This window comes from Strongylocentrotus purpuratus, unplaced genomic scaffold, assembly GCF_000002235.5.
Source record: "Strongylocentrotus purpuratus isolate Spur 01 unplaced genomic scaffold, Spur_5.0 spur5_scaffold_2, whole genome shotgun sequence".
Lineage (NCBI taxonomy): Eukaryota > Metazoa > Echinodermata > Echinoidea > Camarodonta > Strongylocentrotidae > Strongylocentrotus > Strongylocentrotus purpuratus.
Genome location: NW_022145605.1, coordinates 42,240,495 through 42,265,022, shown reverse-complemented (window position 1 = coordinate 42,265,022; position 24,528 = coordinate 42,240,495). Strand labels below are relative to the sequence as shown.

General features: G+C 37.9%; 1 protein-coding gene across 1 annotated transcript in view; it reads right to left on the bottom strand.

Annotated features, from left to right (window-relative positions):
- The window catches only part of LOC578449 (sodium-dependent alanine transporter 3), a gene marked incomplete at its 3' end in the record, with an annotated part of 39,126 nt that extends 16,361 nt beyond the window's left edge, over nucleotides 1-22,765 (bottom strand). Inside the window, 4 exon segments of the mRNA NM_001146194.1 lie at nucleotides 314-545; nucleotides 13,692-13,826; nucleotides 14,643-14,842; nucleotides 22,658-22,765. Coding sequence (NP_001139666.1) covers nucleotides 314-545; nucleotides 13,692-13,826; nucleotides 14,643-14,820 — 545 coding nt within the window. The 5' untranslated portion in view covers nucleotides 14,821-14,842; nucleotides 22,658-22,765.
- Nucleotides 22,766-24,528: the final 1,763 nt, after the last annotated feature.

Sequence of the window (24,528 nt, the reverse complement as noted above, 5' to 3'; positions counted from 1 at the left end):
TCCATGACTGAAAAATCATAACAAATGGGATATCATTTTACAAAGTAAGTAATAAACTCACTTTCCAATGATACTAAACATAGCGATGGTCATGCCATGATATAACAGCTACAGTATAATCGATCATACTTGAGTTTCCAAACTTTTTTTTAGGGGTTTAAGTAGTTCCATTGAGAAAGAATGTTGCAAGGACAAATCTCATCTTTCTCAATTTCCTCTGAAGTAATTCAATGAAACAGTTCTGTTTGCTGTGAGCTCATTAAGATCGAGTAGTATAATTACTGTTTAAAAAATTAAAAAATTAAAAACTTACTCAAAGTACTCTTGGGTAGATGAAATGGATCCATTAGGTTGAGTCTCATTAGGACCCAGATTAAGGTAGTCATCTTGGGACCAGCAATCCTCCGAGTTCCAGGTCATATTACATTGAGACCATGGTAACACACTCTGGAATGAGGCAAAGAGGTAGAACAGGGCCCAAGTCATGATCACATTGTAGTAGGTTGTGAGGAGGAATGTGATCATCACAGTTGCTACACCAGTACCTGCAGGTGAGAAAAGAAAAACAATGGTGCAACTTAAGTTTTAAAAACCTTTATGACAAGAAACATTTTATGTGAGAAGTAATCACAGTGCCTTCTTTTCATTGCCCAATGATACATGGATCTACTTCATAATTATGCATTCATTAAAAAAAAATTAAGACATACTATTATCTGTCCAAATCATAAGATGCCATCTTGAAATGTGAGTCCGTAAAACTGCTTACGTGATGTGAGTGAAAGGTTTATACACTTTCTTAGAATCTATACAAGAAAAGGATAAGGTATGAATTCTTTATAGATTTGTTTGTGAATTCGGTATATATAAAAGACATATGGACTGCTATGATATTCCAAGCATAGCTGTTTCTATACTGGCTCTCAGGGACGTTACATCCTGCTATGATCCTGAGGCGAGCCGAGGGCCTATAGAAACAGCGATGCCTCTCATAGCAGTCAATGTATCTATAGAATAACTTTGTTATTCAGAAAGCTTGGTCTATACTGTATGCTATTTTAAGTTTAATGTCATATCCGTGCTCAAAGCAAGTAGGCCTACATGTATGAGTATGTTCTCATACAGTGTGCCAAAAACTAAGACACAGTCACTTCTATTGTCTTTTTTTTTTAGAAATACAGTCACAAAGAAGCAAACAGTTTGTGCCCTACATCTCTTACTGTAGATCTAGACACGTTTTCATAAATTATTGTTTACTCTGTAAATCCCACACAAACACAAAGATATCGATCGTATTTGTACTGGACTGTAACTGGTCAATAGATTTGACCTTACTCAGGGAGTTTATTAACCAAAGCAATGAACACCTTCTGTAGCATTGTTCACCCTAACCTAAATCATAATGAATATGACCTTTATAAATTGTCACCCTTTCAGGACTGTAGGCTGTTTGTATAATGCCCATATTTGGCCTAATACTTGTGGGTAAAACTTTGGTTGGTTGAAGTCTGCTGATGTGTAACACTGTCTATACATCACACATATTAAAAAAGAACCCTTTTTTATAACTTGTCTCATAGCAAAATAAAATCATAAATCTCTCTCTTCCCTCCCCCTCTCTCCCCATCCCCTCTCTCTCCCACCCTCCCCCTCTCTCTCCCACCCTCCCCCTCTCTCTCCCACCCTCCCCCTCTCTCTCCCACCCTCCCCCTCTCTCTCCATCCTCTCTCTCTCCCACCCTCCCCCTCTCTCTCCCACCCTCCCCCTCTCTCTCCCTCTCTCTATATAGTAAATTCCTACTGTCTTACAAATGTGAAATATCATTCAATAACATTTACAACAATCAGTTTGTTTGTAGGAAGATTTATCTGTGTGCATGTGTAAAGCTAAAGGTCATTTCCAGCTCAAAGAATGTAATTTTTATGCACACCTTTAGCCAAAATAGTGACAAAGACACCAGATTCTTGCAATATTCATTTTGTTTGATTTATATAGTAATAAAGAAGCATACAGTATCAGCCCTAAGTTTATTTTTGTAATGTACATGTAGATCTAGATGCATTTTATTAATTATTGTACACGGTACTCAGTAGATCACACAAAAACACAAATACGAAAAGATATACATGTGTATTTGCATTTGATTTCTGAAGATACGAGTTTTAAGATGTGTACTGGACTGTAAACTGACCAATATGATTTGACCTCACACACAGACTTGTTATCATTCATCACACCAATATACACTTTCTGTAGCAGTGTTAACCTTATCTCAATATCATGTTCAGACTATTTATATAATATTGGATGGCTTTGAGTGTGATACAAGAATACGTTGTCATGGTGAGAGTGGACAACATTTGCCATGTTGCCCTCTTCTAGGGTTTTCCCCTTGGACCACTGTACTAAATCAGAGAGCAACATTCTGCCATATTCCATCAGTGCGCTTGCGCAGTAGGATTCAATTTTGATCGCTAATTTCAATTCACCCGGTCAGCTGAGAGCTGCCATGGGAGAATGTAAAATCCCATACAGATACTGAATCACAGACGATCGCGAACGCAAACAAAGATGGCCGCCTCCAGTAGTAAGCGGGAGGTTTAAAGATAAAGACCAGTTCTGGTCATGCGATTGCATTGTGAAAGAAACATTGTGGAATCGATCAGAAAAGGTTGATCATCTGGCATATAAGTATTGGTGTGTACTGCAAGGTTCTGGAATCATCAAAATGATAAGAAATTTGGCCCAGTCTTGGTAGGGTTACAAGCACTGTACACAGAAAGATGTATATGGGACCACGTGACACATGTGAGATATCTATCCGGTCCAAATAGATATAATAATTTACCAAATATATCAATTAGTAGGAGGTTTCTCGGCAAAATTTGTACCATCAGGTATTAGTCAAAACATGTTCTTTCACATGATTGGTATAAATAAGAGCTTCCATTTCATTTTTTGAGAGGGGGCATTTCCAAAACTGGTCTTTACCTTTAAAGACTCAGAGAACACCAAAAAAAGCCACGAAAGGAGCAGTTGGATTATTCTGTGTATATTTAGTGAAAAAAAAGGGCACCCCACTGATTCTGAGGCACTGGACAAAAATGAACTACCGGCTATTTTGTCCAATATTTATCTCGAAGTAAGGAAAGCTGACAGAGAATTCTACAAAACCACCTCACTCAATGGCATCTGCGCTGGCCGTAATTGGTACCAAAGTTGTATATCATTTGTAAAAAGAGCCTAGTATAGGTAATAATAGTTGCATGTATATTGACAGGGCTTCTTTCGGGGTGCAAGCCCAGTCAATACAATATCATAATTGACATAAAAATCATCTGAGACCGATGCTTCATTGAAAGATTTTTATCTTGGCTTTTTAGTAATAAAAGATCTAGATTAAATTATCTTATTTCTCCCATCTCTGATTTCTAATTAATCAAATATTGACAGAATTTTTTCATTTTTTTCCATTTAGGATCTCCATGCTCACAGGCTAATGCATTCCCAAAGTATGTAGAAACTATACTCTAGCATACATGCAGCTGTCTAATGATTGATACTAATAGGCACTGGAAAACAGAGCTTTTCAACACATGAGGCCTGTCTTCACTATCTCAAGATCGCCAAATATCCAGCTATTTGAACTACAGGTATCCCGATCGCAAACTATCCAGCAAATTTGCGTCTTCAGGCTTACAAGCGAATACTCGAATATTCGGACGCCATGTTTTTTAATAATTTTTTTGAATTTTTTTATTTAAATTTTTTTTTTTTTTTGATTTTTTTTTGCCACCACCATACCACTGGGGCAGTATCCCAGGTCCATCACTGAAAACGCATGCCATTTTGCCTCGAGTTGCAGTTGAAGGCGCTGATTTAATAAAAATAATAACAGTAAACAATGCTGTTTTAAAAACCAAAATAATCCATTTTCCTCCAATTCCAAACAGAAATCCAGACATTTGGACCCAGTTTCTGAGTGGTGAATTTGACAGTGCTTGAGTTGGGAAACATTTTTACCGATGGTACCATGCCAGCGGCCGCAGCTCTCCCTGGCACGGGTAAGGGTCGGCCTGGACCAGGATTTTTTTTTTTTTGCGGCCGAATATTTGAGTACGAGAAATCATACTCGAGCAGTTGTCAACAGTGCGGGTACTCGAGCAATTTGACTACTCGTCGCAGCCCTACTGCTTGCTGTCAATGTCATGGCTACAGCTTATCATCTGGACAGCACTTAGCCTGATAGCATCCTGAAACCTGCTGTTAAATGACGACACTCACATTATTTCTAGGTTTACATGTAATTTTTAAGATATTCTTAAGAAATCTAGACAATAAAGTCAACGAAATCTTGAATAAAGTAATAATTTCTATCTGCTTTGAGCCGCTGGCGGCTAGATCACTTGATCTTCATGCATGCCCGTTGAATTAAGGACACACCCTAGTTTACAGGCACAAACACTTTCCAGTCGTTGTGCGTAACAGCGTCTGCGCTACCAGACTGTAACAGGCTCTTCTGTCTTAATTTGAAACAGCTAGAAACTGATAGATCTAGGCTCTGCTCAAGGCTCAAATTAAGAGTGTGTGCTTGTAGCCTAGACAAACCCTGGCATTATTCATTACCGTATTAAAGGACAATTATCCAACCCTTGTAATAAGTTGGATAGTGGTGGTTATTTTACCTGATGGCTAAGAAAGCATAAATGCTTGTTAGTATAAAGCAACCAGAGGACTGACGGCTTTAGGTCCTTTTTGATGGACCTGGTAATGAGGATTAATGCCTTACCAAAGGGCACTAGCGCATCCACTTGGTTTCGAACCCGGGTCACCGGATTACGAGACCACTGGTCTACCGACTGAGCTACTATGCCTTAAGTTTATTTGTATGAAAGCAGAAAAATAACAAACAGAATGTTTTTTTCATAAGTTCTCAAAACTCAAAACATATAATAGACCTGTGTGTCCTCTAAAAAGAATATACCCTGCTGATATATTTTGAAAATTTTAGTCATTTTATATGTTGGAACAGATGGGGAAGTAGTCCGCCACTACATCACATTGACATTACCTCTTCAACTAATTTGAAGTGCCCATACGTACAGCGATTATAACTTTCAAGAATTCATAACTTTCTTATATTCAAGCAGATTTAATTGAAACTTTCATCAGTTTCCTCCTCTGATTCGTCTGCTTTCTTCTAGAGTGATTGTCTATTTGGGTAGGATTTCCCTTTAACTGACAGCTCGTCTGCAGGCGAACAAACTAACCATGAGAAGAAGGCTTTTCTTGTAAGGCAACAATTCACAATGGATATATATAGGCATTCAGTTTAGAAAGAAAGAACAGAATTCAATACCAACGCCCCCTACAAAGGAATTGAACTAAAATATTCCAGTGGGGCTATTGTCATTCACTGACACTGTGAAAGAGCTCTTCTCTTGGGAATTCTATTGATTACCAACAAAGTAAGCTGCAAGTATAAGATACGACTACCACACTGGGATGGTCTATCAGCTACAAAGATAGGAGTGATGATAGTCACTGGTCAATGTGGATACGGCTCGAGATGGCTTCACAGGGGCAGGAGGGACAACCCCTGATGATTTTTAAAACATGCCCTCCCCTCTCCACTAATGAGTGTTCTAGTAATGGTGTGAACGTGCTTTAATGGAGGAACCAGCATATCAACCATGACAGGTGCGTTTCCACCTGGCAGTAACGATGACCTACAAAGAGTGACCTTTTCTACACAGAATGCATGTGAAGAAAAGATCAACTGGCTACTCAATAGGCCTGTCTTCATCAGCTCGAGATTGCCAAATAGCCCGCTAAATCTAATTTGGGAAATGATCCAGAAGTTACAAATCGCATCTCCATCAGCTCGAGACTTGACCTCGAAAATTGAAACTCAAGCTCAAGAAATTAGCTCGAGATATTTTGCTCAGTGTTCGCAAGTGAAGAGGCACCGGACAAAAAGCGGGATATTTTGCAAACTAGTCCAAGATATCTTACAATGATTATCTCGTCCAACTATCCCGCTACTTGCAACTGCGGGCTGATGAAGGGTGAAGATGCAAATAAACTGGATAATTTCTATCAGGATTGTTCAAATAGCAGGATATTTGGCAATCTCGAGCTGATGAAAAAAGGTCACTCAATGAACATGAATGCACTGAAATAGATACAGCTGCTTCCATCTTAACCCATTGCTACAGGGGTGATAGTGAGCACTAAAAAAAAATAGATTTTTTTTGTTTTCCCCTCAACCACGCCCCCCTTGAGTAAAAAAAAGAAGACGATTCGCGGGGGAAAATGGCATCTAACAACATTCTCCCCTTTCAAGTAAGAAAATTGGGACAAAATTGGGAAAAAAATAGGGCAAAATAGGGGAGAATAGAGAAAATAAGAGGGAAATCGGGAAAATCAGGATAAAATAGGGGGGAAAAAAATTGGTTAAAAAAAAAGAAAAAAAAAAGAAAAGAAATTAAATCGGGAAGAAAAAAAAAAATCGGGAAAAAATCAGGAAAAATAAAAAAAATCAGGAAACTGATTTAAATCGGGTTTTTATCAGGCCTGTTGCTAACAGGATATATAAAAACGTAGAGGAAGTGAGAGAATAGAGCAGTCAGTAGGTTAATAGCTCTGAGGTGTGGCAGAGGTCAAAAGAAATTCTATCATCTCAGTCACTTTCTCAGAAGCAGAAATGCATGTGATGGGGGAAGCAGGCATAAACCAATTAACTATCTTTATGCTCAATATGCCCCCTCCCCCCCCCAAAAAAAAAGACAACAACAAATAAACAAGACTTAGCAAAGCTTTGTAGGTAAATAAATGAGAGAGACAGTATTTGGAGAATCAAAAAGCAAATTATATGTAGTGACATCCAACAATAGATGCAGAAACCAATAAATCAAATCAAATTTTTAAAAAAAGCACCTGTGCAATACTCATCCATTCATCCATTCATCCAATCATGCATGAAACCATTTAATACCAAATTCTGTTCATACTCTGGTAAGCATGTTAAATAAGATACTGTAGAAATTTTCAGGGAAAAAATTAATGTTTATTTTTGGGGGGGCTACTCTTCAAGCTTGCCTGCCTGAAAATGATATTCTTAAAATTATTTTGCATTGAACTCTATGCAAATTTATGGGGGCTCTTTTCTGATTTTCGGGGGCTCTTTTGGGCATTTCGGGGGCTATTTCACCCTGAGCCTCGTGTATTTTTTTCACATCACATTAAGTTTTGAAAAGAATGTGTTCTATGAATGTTTCTCTCCCACTTTAAATCAAAATGTTTATAACTAACTTTGCACATTTGCTACCAACTGTACAGTGGAGCTAACATCATGTACAGAATATGAAGTTAAAGGTAAAACTGCTTGTCGCTCAATCGTCTTCATGGTATTAACCTGGCACTATGCCAAGGAATGCACAAAGTTCAAAGGATTGTGGAGTATAAAAAAAAAGAGATTGTGGAAATAATCATTGAAGCGATCAACTATTCAACTGTATCATTCAAAGTTTTTGAATTACTTGGGGAACTACTGTGTGATTATAACAAAAGAATCTCTCTTCTTTTGGTTCTTTTCTACTCATTTTCCTTAAGATAGAGTAGCTTAGACTTTAATGGAGAATTCATATCTGCAAGGGTATCAAAATAAAATCCTGCGTTTTTGCAGATCCAACTGAGTGTGACAATAACACTTTTTTTAAAGTCAATTCAAATATCAATATTGAATTTGATGTGTATGGCTGTGTGTATACATGTATGCATGGCCTGCCTCAAAGAAAGGTTACAATGATTCGTCAGCCTAACAGTCTAGTCTTGCTGGAAGGCTCTGAAGGCCAGGTACAATAATGGAGAAAGGATTAAGAACAGTGTGAATACAGTGTGATGATGGTCATCTTTAGAATAATAATCTTTAACATCTGTCTGCTTGTCAGCCACTTTGAAAGATAAGAGGAAATGAATGATCATGAAATCAAAGAACAAGTAACAAAGATATTGGCCAGGTATAGAATGTATGTATCACATGGCATCTGTTTACATACCAGGTACCCCAATCTCAGAAAGATCGACAAACTTTACAGCAAATCAAGGTATCATGACTGATGAAAAATATTACTATTCATGGTTTGATAATAGTCCGGCAGCCAAATCCAGATTATTGGCCTAACCTTGTTTTATGGTCTATAGTTTTTTTTTCAATGGATTTTGATTGCTTAGACCTTCTATTTCAAGAATCCGATTGCTGACACTCTGTCAGCCTTGAGCAATTTAAGCTATATGACGTCATACAAAATGGCCGCCAAAGTACATGATTTTCCTTTAAAAATGAATAATAAATATATAATAAGGATTTTTTCTTCAATTTTTGGCAGCCAAATGTCTGTATCTCTCTAGGACCATCACTAAAAATATGTTTCGTGGTGTTGCATGGCCAGAGATGACCAGCTTATTTGCATATTTTGAAATAGCGCCCTCTATAAACATATTAATTTGAATAAAATATGTGTGCCAGCCAAATGCCAATTTCTTAAATCTATGTCACGTTGAAATCATATTAAATGCTTTTTTGGGGAAACAATTGCAGTTGTGCTGCATTAATCTTTCATCGTGTTTGGTACAAATTTAGATAGGGTAGGTGTGGGGAATGGAAGACCCTTAAGCACATTTGCATAATTTACATAAACATGAACAATGTTACACATACAGACATTTTTGTATTCTCTTTAGTATTTTTTCTCTTTATTTGGTAACGAAATTGTGGTGATGATGTAACTGATTAATAAGATAACAATGATTAATGACGTCATCACCAAAGGTCTCTCATTACCTACATGTGTAGGTAATAAGGGACAGTTACAAATCAAGACATTTTAAATACAATTTGAATGAAAATGGGATTGTTATAGTTAGTTCAAACACTTTTTGAATGATATACATGCCGCCAATGAACTTACTGTAATTTTGAAACGATTTTAAAACAATGGGGCCCAAAATATTTCTGTAGTTTTTTGTTTACCGTAATAAAGGTGCTCTCAAATATGTTAAAATACTTTCAGAATAATGTTCTGGCAATATGACTTTTACATTTATCAAACTCACAGCATAGAAACAACTTCTTAAAATTAAATGCATTCAAATTAGAATTGTGACACGTACAACCAAATATGTTTCATGATAGTGCCTTTCAACATGAAATGAACAACTGGGGAGAAGAAGGCCCCCATCTTGGACCTGGTGTCCCCCATTACCTACACACATTTCTGATCAGACACCATTCATAATGTGAATTGCAACACCCATGCACAACACACAGTGGCCATAAACTTTCTGTGATGGTTGGCACATTTCATAAACTTCCTTTTAAAACTATTTTTTTTAAGGGCCACCCCTAAATATCTGCATACACCACAACATTCAGTGAAAATTGTGTTTTTATATCAGAGCAAAATTTTACGATCAAAATTGCTTATCTTGGTCAATTTTGCCAATTTTCTCGTAGAGAGAACGCACTGTAGTCTTCGAAATGAATTGGATATATGCAGTAGTGTTGTTGAAGGCCACATATGTTGCTATATCAATATTGGATCCAACACGGACAGACAGTGATGGGTTCAAGCTTGGTGGTCTCCAATTCCCTACACCTACCCTACATATGTCAAGAAAAAAATGGCTATGAAAGAATTTATTTTTCAACAAATCAGTGAGAAGTGGTTTTACGGCACATATTATTATTCAATTAATAGGCTTTAATTAGACCAGCATTGCTCCAACGTCAGTGAATGTGGATAAAGCAGTTGAAATCTATACTAGACAGATGCATGATTTTCGAAAGAAATTACCTGGTGGATTCTATGTCACAATTTCCAAGAATGTTCAAACCGTGGCAGCCATGAAGAAGTCAATGTTGGGGTACGAAAGTCTATGAAAAGTTGATCTACTCCAGAGTAATAGGACTGCAGACAAGTTCAAGAGAGGTCAATGTCAAGGACATTTTGTCATAAGAGCTTTCACCAGTCCCAACAGCACTTTTTGATGATTCTGGAAACGAGCACTCCCATGTCAAAGACGGACTTATAGAATTTGACAAAAGTTGAGATGTCAGCCAGGCATGAGACACTGGAACAACCTTGTACAGTCATTGATGGTTGTGCTCTATAGCTGCTGTGGATGAAAATCTGATGATGTTTGCTTGGTGTTTGACAGATCCGAGAGTATTTAGAGGTCATAACGGGTCGAGAGTCTTCCAACTGAGTCCCGCGTCACTGCTGCCCTCCAAGAAACTACCTCTTACTGTTCGTCGTCGTCGTCGTTGTCATATAGATCATGGCTCACCCTTGTGACCCGTTTGATGAGACCTTTTGATCGGCATCTGTCTCCTGCAATCCGGTAGAGTGTCTTTAGTATTTAGAGGGTGGCTTGTGATTTCCCTAAGGTCGTCAGTCCATCTGAGCTTGAGTCTTCCTTTGTTACGTGTTTCTTCAAAGGTACCTTGAATGATAATTTGTCAAGGTTGTCTCCTGATCTTCTGCTAACGTGACCATACTATTGTAGCTTGTACTTGTCAATCCTGGTAGCAAGTGGCGGTTGATCTCCGATGATGGACATTAATTGTGTACATTGGTGTTGTAATCTCTTCATGATATCCCAAGTAGCTTCCTCCAACACCACATTTCAAAGGCAGATTGCCGAGCTTCCACCCTCCTTGACAATCATTGACCCAAGAACATTATATAAACTTGTCCACTTGATCAACTTCTTCTCCATCAACCACCATGCTCTGTTGCATGTAGTTAATTTCCACCAATCATGATCTTGGTCTTTTTCACATTGAGGTAGGGTCCAAATTATTCACTTGCATCCTTCACTCTTTTTTAAGGAGTTCTAGTAGTTCTTCTGATGTTCTTGTTATAAGTGTTGTCAGTGGCATACTGAGCAAAAACACTTAGAGGGGCAGAAAAACAATCTGCATCACCACCACTCATACATGTTACATGCAGGCCCCGCGGAACTTTTTTTTTAAAGCGGGGTGGGGGGGGGGGTTGAAGTATTTACGATCAGGAAGAGAGGAGCGCAAATTGGCGTGGTGTTCAAGGGGCACAGCCCCCGGAAGCTCAAGGGTTTCAGGCATTTATTAACTGTAAGATGAACATATTTTGATACCTCATTTCACCTCGGGTCACTTTCTTTCTTTCTGTCTAGTTCTCTTTAACATACTTTATACAAAAAGTGAGGGGGGCTCGAGTCCCCTGAGCCCCGCTGTTCTGCGGACCCTGACATGTAGGCTTTTAAATAAGCATATTTTTTGCTTGACTGTGGATTTACTAAAAAGTGAGAAAAAACCCAGGAAAATCATGTCATTTCAGCAACATTTGTAAATGACTGGTATCGAATATATAAAAAAAACAGTTTGAATTTTGTTTGGGGGTGCAACTGTCCCCAACCCCCCCCCCCCCCCATACCCTTCCCCATTAATACGCCAGAGAGTGTTGTATTGTTGGCGTATCTTAGGTTGGTGATCGTTCGTCCACCAACAGAAACTTGACCATAAAATGCCTTTCTCATGATGAATTCAGCATAGATGTTGAAAAATTATGGTGATAGGTTGCAGCCTTGACGGACAAATTGACCAATAGTGAACCTTTCGGTGTCGCCATTCTCTGCTCTTACTGTTGCTTCTTGGTATTGGTAGAGCGACTGGATGAGTTGATATATGTGCTGGAAAGCCCATCTAGCTCATAATCTTCCATAGGCGTTTATGTTGTACGCAGTCAAAAGCTTTGGAAAGATCAATAAAGCTAGGGAGAGAAGTTGTTGAAACGTGTCTCTAGTGTTGCTAACTTCACTATCTTTTCATGACAACAAACTACATTTGATCGACATCATAATTATATGCGCGAGTCTGCAGGATGATTGGGTGCTCAGAAATAGGCAAAAGCACAAGCAGGCCTTTACCGTCAAGATGAGGTTCTTGTTGAAGTGATTCCAGGCAGTGATGTCATGCCAATGAAAGGTCTGTCCACAACATAGTTATGATGAAGCAGGCAACATCAAAGAACAGCAAGCGATTGGAATTGATGCTAATGAGAAGATGTATGTTAATAGGGTCCTAGTGGATGACACAGACGTCTACGTACTACTTTTGCATCATTATCTACATGACGGACTTATAAAACGCCAATTACCATGGAGACGCCCCTTCACAAATCAAACTGTTATTGATGTTCCTGCCAATGTAGACAAGTTAGGAGATATCATTCCATCGATGTTGGCAGGACATGCGTTGACGGGATGCGACACTCTTGGGGCATACTTTGGCATTGGATAGGGTACAATGCTGAAAGTGATGAAGCAGAAGATTCGACTCCCTTAGGACTGAGTTGGCAATATTGATGCAGCATGGTCATATGTCATCACTCAACCTACTCAATGCTTTGCTTCATGTTATGGACAGTCAACAACCAACTGAATGTCAGAGGCTCGTATCAACGTGTGGCTATCAAGGGTCCGAAGACTAGGAGCTCCAAATACCCCCAAACCTTGCCTCACTACCTCAAACTACTGAAGCGTTTGTAGAAAATGTTAAGAGAACTCATTTGCAAACATGCGTGTGGAAGCACGCATTACAGTCACGACCTTACTTTGCAGAATTAAGTGTTAAATGACACCCTCTTCCACATGGAATATTTTAGGGTTCCCAACACTTTAGAGAGCTTTTAAACAAATTTCAAGATTTTGAAGCAAACTTATAAACGGATATAGTCCTGTATCGTAGTGGTAGTTCGTAATTTTAGGTTAATTTAAAAGAATCTAGTACCTTAGAATACAAATCTAGTTTCTTAACGCTGTCACTGAAAATGGGCATTTATCACCATATGCTACCTCATATCTATGGGACAGAGAGCATAAAATTCAACCGTGTTTTGTTCGAGTATCAAATTACAAAATAAAAATAAATGTGCAGCACAATCTTTACTCACTGTATTCAGTGCATCTGATTCATGACATATGATAATCTCATGTTAGAAATTGGTATTTGGCCATCATTTTGACCTATGCAAGTTAAAGTGTCTATAGAGGGCGCCATTCCGAATAATGCAAATTTGCATATCATTTGTGATCATACAGCATTGCAATTTTTATTTAGTGATGATTCTAGAAAAAAATCAAGATATTTGACTGCCATTTAATGTAGTAAAATGCTGTTAAAACTTTTTATATCATTAATTTTGGTTAAAAAGGGGATTTTGGCGGCCATTTTGTATGACGTCACATATCTCAAATTGCTCAATGCTGACAGAGTGTCAGCAATCGAATTTTTCAAATTGATGGTCTAAGGAACTATAATCCGAAGAAAAAAAAACTATAGACCCTAAAACAAGGTATATCGAGATGGCTGCCGGACTATAACCCATAATGAAGATAATACTGATGCACTCGACAGGGTAATACAGTCAAACCTGCTTTAGTGACCACCTGTCTACAAATACCACATTTGTTGCTTCCCTTGAAAATAGTTTCTCATTGAAACATGTACTACAGGAACCTGTATATAAAGACCACCTGCTTATAAAGACAACTTTTCTTGTCTCCCTTGGGTGGTCTTTATAGACAGGTTTCACTGTATCAGACTCAATTCTCTTCGGCAGTGAGTATAAAAAGGGTATGATTCTCACCTTTGAAGAGAGGGGTGATCTTCTTGAAGGCTTCTACCGGTCCATATCGGATGTATTGACCAAGACCAAACTCAAGAAGGAGAAGAGGTAGACCGGTCAGGAACAAGGTGAGGAAGTAGGGGATCAGGAACGCACCTATATTCAGAGACAGATGGGGAAAATAATAATGGATATTTTTTTTGTTATGAGAGAAAGGGGATGAGAGAGGTGAGAGAGGTGAGAGAGAGGGAGAGAGAGGGAGGGAGGGAGGGAGGGAGAGGGAGGGAGGGAGGGGAGGGAGGGAGAGGGAGGGAGGGAGGGGGGAGGGAGAGAGAGAGAGAGAGAGAGAGGGGGAAGAGGGGAGAAAGGGGGAAGAGGAAAGAGAGATAGGGAGGGGAGGGAGGGAGGGGAGAGAGGGAGGGGTGAAAATGCGGGGTTGTAATATACATTTGTACATGTACTGTAGAAGAACAAGGAAAGATAGAGCCAAAAACTTGTGTGTATAATGTACATGATGACCTTGTGGCGTGTTCAAAAATTGAGGCGCAAAAGCTTTTATTTGACCATCTTCAAAAGCATAAAAACTAGAATCTCATCTTAGGAACCGTTTGATAATGCCATGTGTGAACCAATATGTACATTTACACGTAATAAAAGTTCAAAGTTCCTTGAAGAATATTTAGATTGCGATCAGGAGGCCAACACATGATATTTACATGATACCAACAGGTAAGACTTGGCACATCTTGGAATGACTTAACAAAATTAGAAGATGACAAAGCATTTTTGTCTTCCATTATCAGTTTCTAAAATAAAGTAGATATTACCAAAGAGTACAAACTGTGATTTATCATCTAGGACACTGTACCACTAGATGATGTTAAACATTTGACATCATAGCGCATCTCTGCGGCATCAATGATACTTCTTTATCATCAAACATTTAAAATGATCCATATTATGTGTACTCACCGCCACCACTCTTATAACAGAGGTAAGGAAATCTCCAGACATTCCCTAGACCGACAGCATATCCTACACAGGCTAGGATGAACTGAGCCTTGTTACCCCACTTCTCCCTGGTTGCCCCAGGATAACCTGCCGTAGCAGGCGGCGCTTTGAGGGGTGAGAAACTTGCCTTGGATGGCATTGTGCTTTCAATCTCCTTGGGACTGCATGATAACGAAAAAGAAAAGAAATAAATGTACCTCGTCAAAAGTAATCTTGATTTCTTGTTCAATGTAGGTTGCCTCATAATCATGGGAAAAAAATTACTGATTCAAACCTAAATTTTCTTCTATTTTGTTATATTTTGTTTAAATGTACTTCTCAATTTCTCATTGCCTAAGCCACTCAGCAACAGGATCAATGAGTACTTAGTACTCAGTGAGTGTCAGATCATTGTGAATAATACTAAAACCTACAAAACAAAACAAAGCTACACTTACCAAACCTAACTGACATCTTCACATCAAGTGTAACCACTTATAATGGGTATTAATTACTTTCAGATCATTGTGAATATACTCAAGCCTAAAAATAAACGTGAAACCAAACTGAAATCTTCTCATAACATGAACCTCTTATACTCACTCCACATTCACACTACCAGAATTCACTGTATACATGTAGCTACAAACCATTCATACCAGAATTGAATAGCACTATACGATAGGTCATTACCATTTTTAAAGTCTGAACATCAGATAAAGCAACATTGTATAATGAAAACTTGTGTTTGCGCATTGAATGAAAACTCAATGAACAATCGGTGTCCCCGTCTAGTCTGAATGTAGTATCATATAAAAACCGCGTAATTGGGAGGGGCTTATCGCGAAAGAACAATGAATGGCCTGCTGTCGGGTCTACTGATCTCTTCAAAAGTAGTTTCTCTATGCTTCCTTCATTTTACAAAAGAGTCCTACTTTACAATTTTAGATGATAGTTTTGTATAAATGTCTTCAAGTCTGAATAGGCCATAAGACTCACTCGCTTTGCTTCATTTCCTGTGGTTGAAACTTTACTTTCAATTTCTAAAAGATTCACTCCCTTCTCTCTCTCTGGGAATCTCTCTCTACACCTCTCTCTCTCTCTCTCTCTGGGAAATTATTCCACATTTACGATTAGATATGAATATCATGTATACCTTTTCCTTGTAAAAAGGCAATGTTATCAAGCTTGGCTACACTAGCTTTGGCTACACTTTGAAGACTTAACTATTTTTTAATGGGTACATCCCTACAGACCCGCATTCCACAAGATTGACAAAATTGGTTTCGTGAAAACCCTCTAGAGGAAATTTGTGAAGAGGCTGCTGAGACCAATATATATCGGTCTTGGGGGCTTTATCTGTCTTCATAGACCATCAGTATCATGCATGTACTGTTGATCGCTAGAATCCTCAGATAACCTTCCAGAAGACCCAAGAGGAGAGAGACATGGTGGAGATATATTTCACGAGACTGGCCTTTATTTAAATAAGCAACAGTGGATTCATATTATACACTGTACATGCCAAAATAAATACAAAACCAAGCAATTTTAGCAGCAAGAAAATGATTACCAACTGAAAGCAAATGCATATGAAATTGATATATCACACATGTCTATTGAGGCATTTTAAATCATTTTTTTTTTAAATTCTTAAATGGGCAATTTAAAACGCAGATTTAAAAGTGTTGCGTGCTAACCCTGACTGGGATGCTGGTGTGTTTGAACCAATTGTCTACCGGTATACTCTTATACATGTACAGTGTAGGTCACAAGGCAATTAAGAAGTAAAACTGATTACTACGACCAGTTATCTTAATAATCTGAGACAAACAGCATTTATTCATTTCTAACTAGCAACTGGTCTACTCTAGTATGGTTACAATTTAGAAGTCCCAACAGTTCCATTCAGCATACACGTAAGTCAAAGACATATTGCAAATCCATTCATATATTCGCCACACTTGATAGCCACTTGGCCATGCACTTCTGAATGTCAATCAAATAACTCACTGCAAACTCCCCAGGATCGATGTCTACAATTATTTGCTGGAATTCAGGAATACTGTCATAAATTCGATGAGCATGGTGATCTCAATGCAATCTATTAGGAAGGTGCGTCTGGTGTGAAGGATTGATCAGATAAAAACACACTGCAGACCTTTAATCACTGTTGTGTTCGTAGGCAGCATTAGAGAACCTGATGAATTCATTTCTTAAATCTTCAAGGAGGAACGAAGTACGATGTAAAACTGCCTTGTCATAGTGAGTCAGCAATTTGCACTACCTGTATCTACATCTGTATCTAAATACAAATCTATCTGTACATGTAGTTAGAAAATATATATATGCAAACTTTGGGGTCCGCTCGCTATTCATAAGGAATGCTATTCATACATACGGTAGCTAATCTGCTATTCATAAGGACCACTGTTCATACAGTAAGGAACGGTATTCATAAGGACCACTATTGAGAAGGACTGCTTTTCAAAATTTGAATAACAGTCCATATGCCTTTATGCATAGTGACCACCTTGTCGTTTTATGAATAGCGGTCCTTCACGTTTAGGAAGTTGAATAGCGGTCCTTATGAAAAGCGAGGGTACCCCCAAAACTTTTATACTGTAAGTTGGGCACCCTTTGTTAGAGACTACAAATTTTAATGACTGACTGAATTGATCTAGCAAATAACTATTCTGCCTACGTCTACGTCTATGGTACTCGTCAAAAGCCTTTTCAGCAACTGCCTAGAACTGGGTTGATTAATTTACCTGAACTGTACATGAACAATATGAGACCTTGAATTCATTCAGCCATATCCTTGTTCTTGTTCTTACTTTTAAATAACTTCAACATTTAAATTTGAATAAAGTTTTATCAAGTACTACATGTACTTGCTCTTTCTGTAACTAGTGTATTAAGCTACATAATTAATTTGAGCTTCAAAATCATCAAGTTTCAGCCAGTTTCAGCCAGTTTCAGCCAGTTTCAGCCAGTTTCAGCCAGTTTAATTCCAGTGGCCTTGTCTTATGAGTAGTTGTGATTCATTTGAATCATTCAAAAGTGTTCTAATCATTTTCAAATATTAAATCTCATGAAATGTACATGTATTATCAATAGTTGTGATTGTTATTATCATATGTATACAATTGCAATTAATTAATTCAGATCAATTTTCAACTCTTCATCAGAATGGCACTGAATATATGCAACGCACATAATTCTTTTCATCCAGACGTATGGGTACCGTATGCAATACCCATAAAGACGGAAACATGAATATAGGGTTGGAACAACTTAACAGATTGGAAATATTGTGCGCTTATTGTTCAATGAAATAGCAGAACTATCGCATTAAACAAAAACCAGAGAAAATGACACATCAACTCCTAGAATTTTATCGGAAATGAACTAAGAAGATTTAAACTTAACCCCCTCCCCCCCCCCCCCCACCACCACCACCACCAAGAAAAGGTGAATTGTTATTGATTATACAGTTTATAAAGAACTTTACCTGATGTCTTTTTGATCTTCAGTAAGAGCTGGATTGTCTATACCCAAACCATTTTCTTCAGTCTTCTCAACCATTTTGGATGAAAATGAGCTCGAATCTCCTCAGTATCCCTCAAATAACAATGGTTTCCTGAATTCTAATGCGACCGGTAAGCTTCCAATGTCACACTGAAATTAAAGGTGCACGACTGAGCTAGGTTGGACGGACCTTGTAGAGCGCTGGCTGGATGTTCCTGTAAGCTTTGAGCTTTATGTGAAACTGATTACCGCTGAAGCCAGACAGGGCAAGAGATTTTGTAATGCTATCAATCTTCAGGATTTAAGAACCGTTGATCTCCCGACTAAGTAAATAAAGACTGATTGTATAAAACAATGAATGACAGCAGTAAAGATAGGAAGTAAATTATCTCTATGTTATCGGACTTTGGTCTGCCACTCAAAGGGGCGGGAGCAAACCCAATCTCTAACCTCAATATTAACTTTCAAATGCAAACACACGGAGACACCCTCCAAAACAAATCGTAGAAGACCTTCCAAATGAATAAATCTTATTAAATTGAAATAAATAAACATGTAGTCTTGGCAAATATCCAGGAACAAAGGTGTTGATCTGGCAAACATTTACCGGTACATGTATACATGTACATTTACTTGACAAGTATTTGCAGTTTTTGCATTGTGCAAGGTGTTTGCCTACATGTATGAGGATAATATGAGACAGTATTATTATTATTATTATTATTATTTATTTGACCAATCGGAAAACATACAGTGAGTATAACAATCAGATAATGATGGTTCTTTGGTACAAAAGACAGAAATAACAATGTAAACATTGCTTTTTGCATCCCCCCTCCTATGTGTTCACAAAGAAAACACAATAGATGAAGGAACAAATATCCTTGCAATATATTGACATACCGGTAATAAATAGACCTGTTGCACATGCAAGGTAACACTTTCTATAATTAAAAACTAGCTCTGATGTCACTACCTGAGTGATTTACTGGTAGCCAATCATATTGCACCATGGGTTCAAGAAGCAAGCTGATGTGGCCGCATGCATGTAGCAAAACCATGATATGAGCCAATCACATCATCGTCATTGACAGTGTCATTGTCATATCTCACAAAGCTAGAGAAAGAGGCGTAAGATCTTATTTTTATTTACAGTACATGTCTAGAGGCTGTAAAAGGAATCTTCGTGCATTTACAACCTTTACACAAAGTTTGTTAACCCTTGGTCCTAAATCTAAAGCCTTGCAGAATGAAAGGGGTGTGTCTTGGGAGGACCTACACAGTATGCAGATTGAAAATATGTTTTACTAGCAGATATGTAGGGGTACAAGCCCTTGATGTGCCCCAAGTATGTACTGTAGTGTAGGCTACTAGGGGCGATCACACCTACAGAAAAAAGTGAGATTTAAAAATCAATTTTTGCATCGCGATCCAAAAATCTAATTTGCCTGTGTGGACAGATTAATTTCACTATTCTCTGCCTTTTTGCAGTAAGTCTTGCAATTTTTCAGAATAATCATGATAGTTTGCCCGGCGCTGTGTGTGTGAATGGTATTGAGAATCAAAAATTGATTTATTCGATCCCAGGATTTCAAGCGCGCGTACATCTTCAAGATTCACACTTGCACAGTTCAGACGTTCTTGCCATCGAGTGAGAATTCTCCGCGTGTGAGTGGTTACCAAAAACAGTCAAATTTTAGCATCGCAATCTAATTCGCACTAAATTGACATCTTATGGTCCCCCCCCCCAAAAAAAAAATCTTTGCATCGCGATCCAAATCGCACTAATTGTATGTGTGAACCGGCCTATTGTCGGAAAGAGTTGGCTTTCATTTTTTTTGATGTCTCCATGTCCCCATCCTTAGTCATATTGTACACTAGTGGCATCTGTGGCATCAAGTGGCTTAAAGTTAGACAAAAATGAGAGAAGCAAATCTGTGAAAGCTTGAGGAAAAGCCAATTAGTTCTACTAGTATTTTCTAGCAAAAGGGCACTGTAAAACAAAAAAAATGACACAGATAAATGATACATTGTGCATTGTACATTGTACCTAAACAATAAATATAGGCCCCTGTGCAAACATGTATACAGGTAAAACACTCTAAATACAAGAGAAACAAGTGCTTGTTCCGCATCCACAACTATCAAAAATATTTCTTGAGTACTGTAAAAGTTACAAAGGAAATGGGTAACTTATTTTGTTGCTCCTATCAAAACCAGGCACAAATGACTCTCTAGAATTCAAAATGACCCCAAAATATGATACATACATGTAACTCCATTATTTTTGTATTTCTTTTTTTTTTTGGAGGGGGGGGGGGGACAAGACATAAAGATATTTCAGTCAAAATTCTTTGCCGAAAGACATGAAGATCTCAATTCACAATTCTCAGTTTTTTCTGTTGTACAGTATAGTAATTTCAGCATATGAGATGTTAAACATAAAACATTTACAATTTCATGTCAGGATTAATTTCTTTGCTCTGTGAACAAAATGGAACCAATACAAAAAATTAGTCTTCATGACTATACCGAGTCATAATGTTCCTGCACAGAAAAATGGTCCCACACGTGTACGTATACTACTCATCTTTGTGTTATACGATACAAAATATGAAGTAGGCCTACAGTACTATTTTATTTAAATACCTTACGGTTTATTGCAACATACGTGAAAAAGTTTTAAAAGGGAAGTCCACCCTGATATTAAGTTGGTAATAATGCAAGCAGAAAATATCTAGTGAAAGTTTGAGCATAATATCCAAATAAAAATAGGACAGTTATGAATTGTTTAAGTCAACATAAGTGGAACACAAATTGGCAACACTGTGACGTATGTTGGGAGCTCCTTTCCATTATGCTATATACTGAAAATTTCATAAACTTTCATATATTCTAAATTAATAATGAAATACATATTGGAAATAATTATATTCAGGGTGAGTGTATAATTAATTTTTTTTTTTTAAAGGGCAATTATGACCCGTTTCTTCATTTTTCTGCTTCTATTGCAACCCAACTTCATATGAGGTTAGACCTCCCCTTTAATGTGTAGATCCTCCTGCCCCTGAGGAACGTGAGACTCTGACTAATATGGTTGATTGTCAGGACTGCAGGCATTCTGACCTCAGTGAGAGGAAACTATTTGGTTTGCATGAGAGCAAGGAACAGACCTGGAGCAGTCATTAGGAAGATGTCCAGGGGAGTGTTTCACAAAGACTAAGATTAGCTTCAAGTTGGACTTAAACATTATGGAGAGCCATTTGTAGCCTTAGAATGAAATATATTCAAAAGCAAAAGTTCAAGTATTTTGAACTAATGAATTCAACATCATGAACATGAAATCTCCTTGATCATATAAAATATGAATGATTTGAATCAACATTTGCTGCCTTTTAAAATAACTTTTACAAAATATTTTCAAAGTTACTAACGGCTTTCCATAATTGTAAGTCCAACTAATAGAGATAAGTTCAGCTTATGTGAAACACCCCCCAGAACCAGTAAATCCATTCAATGGTTAGCATACATGTATATGTGAATGCAAATGTCTTTTGTTTAGTAAACTGTAATAGAGGTATTGAAAACATTGAAGGGAAAACCACACAAAATTCAAGCTTAAAGTTCATTTGCATGAAATCAGAAAAATTGAGGGAAAAAAAACAGATTGGCAAGTTTGAAAGGGACCAATAATAAGGAAGATACATGTACATGTACATTTGTTAAGCCTACTGTATGAATGTTTGAAATTTTATGAGTATAATGAGATCACTATTAAATTTGTCTGCTTTGTTTTACTCCACTAAGGGTAATGAGCCATATTAATTATTTTCAGATTTAGATTCAGAAGGGTTGAGGAAAATCTGAAAGCCAGGTGAAAAAAATATTGTCTAAACCAGAAGATATCAGGTAAAACAATCATCATCAAAATATCAATTATCGATAAGCACAATTATTCATTTAGAATTACAGCACACGTACATATGATTTACACTACTGTACATGTAGGAATAGGATGCTAGCCGATACATATTGATGTAGATTTCTAAAGATTCATTTCTTTAAAATCTTTGCATCATGTTTCAAGCAAACGCCTGCAATGGATCCGACTAAGCTATTAAGACTTAGATCTAGGCCTATGGGCAAATGACCCAGTAATACTTTCATCGAAAAACATTTCAACAAATAATTATAAAACAGGATTGATGAAAGTGGGTCTGTTGTCAGATTGTACGCCTGACTCTGGTCAAGGCTTGCCGCATATCGAGGGCGCGGCAAGGCGAGGCGCGGCAAGGCGAGGCACGGCATATACATGTACACCGCCCAAACAGGTGCACTGGTGCCAAGCAGTATGCATCCATGCATATACTATAGTTACGCTCTGCTCTGCGATAAAAAGATACTTATATTAATTTACCACAACCAGAAGCCACAGAGCAAATGAATTTAAAAAATTGAAATATTACCTGCACTGAAGTGTTTGAAATATTATTAGCTCCAGTCACTTGCGCAAAGCTTGCCGGGCCTGTGAGCTGAGTACACTGTACTTGAAATAAATCCAACTTTCAGTTCATATAACATGCGGTCGAAGAGGAAGTGATATGATGCACGATGCATATAATCCATATCGCATACGGTATCGGTAGTAGTATGCGGCGGCGGGCTTTTGGTCTAGATTTCTAGATCTAGTCTAGATTTAGGAAATATAGTACATAGATTTCAACTGTTTCCAGTTTTTTATATCCAAAATGAATTACTCAAGTAGGATCTTAGAACTTGTATCTATTCTAACATTATGCGTGTATTCATATTCCACACTAATACATTTTTAAAATACGATTTTGTGTTTATGCTTTATTTTCTACGCATTTTTACCTTGAGAGTCTGAATATGCAGACTAATTACGGAATGTACAAGTCCCTTTTTATGAATGAAACGGGAATACTGACGGAAAAGAACACAACAAAGGATTAATTTTCACGAGCACAACTAGCCATCATAATAATAATAAACCTATTCTTATATAGCGCATATCACAAAATTAAAACTTGGGGGGCGCCAGCCCCCCAAATAAAATTCAACCATGACTTATTTTCAATTCCATACAAGTAATTTATAAAATGTTCGTGATATCACATGATTTTCAACAAAATGCGTGTTTCTCCATTTCTGTTGCAAAGTGACACATTCCCAAATAGCCAGGAAGAGCATATGTTTTTTTATAGTCACTGATGGGCCTTAGTGGCCACTAACAGTAACACCTAGTAGAAAATTCCTCTCCAAAAGCTAATGCGACAAGCACTGCCGGGAGAAAACAGTATCCACCATTATTGGGCTGTGCATGCACAGATTTGCGAACGAACGTTCCATACGTACATTTATTTATTCATTTATTTATTTATTTCACATATTTATTCAGGGTATCAGTCATTCAGATTAAAAACTGGTCTTCCATAAGGCCCTGTCTCAATAACAATACACACATATACAAATCATGTAACACTGCACGTGTAACGTTAAGGGGCCCAGTGAGGAAACTAAATGCAGACAAGGATCAAGAGTAGAGAACGGTACAACGAATCGTCTTCTTTCTCTAATATATACGGCAAAGCTTTCGCGCTTCGCACGGAAGGGGGGAGGGGCAAATTAATTCAGACTATAGGATTAAAGTCAAGAGCGGTACAACGAATCGTCTTCTTTCTCTAATAAGTTAATGAAACGTGAAGGCTTCTGCGCTACGCGCGGGATGGGCGAAAATGATTTCAAACAAGGATTAAAAGAAACAATTAAATGAAACTTCAAAGCTTCCGCGCTTTGCGCGGGAGGGGAACTGAATTCAGACAAGGACACGATACAACGGATCGTCTTCTTTCTCTAATAATTTTATGAAACGGCAAAACTTCCGCGCTTTGCGGGGGAGGGGGGGAGGGCAACTGAATTTAGACTAGGATTAAGAGTCAAGAACGGTACAAAGACTCGTCTTTTTTATCTAATAATTTAATGAAACGGCAAAGCTTCCGCGCTTCGCGCAGAATGGATGAAAATGATTTCAGACAAGGATTATGAGTAATAATTAAATGAAACGTCAAAGCTTCCGCGCTTTGCACGGGAGGGGGAACTGAATTCAGAAAAGGACACGATACAACGAATCGTCTTCTTTTTTTAATAATTTTATGAAACGGCATAGCTTCCGCGCTTCGCGCGAGAGAGGGGGGGGGGCACCTGAATTTAGAGTAGGATTAAGAGTCGAGAACGGTACAACGAATCGTCTTCTTTCTCGAATAAATTAATGAAACGACAAAGCTTCCGCGCTACGCGCGGAAGGGGGGGGGGACTG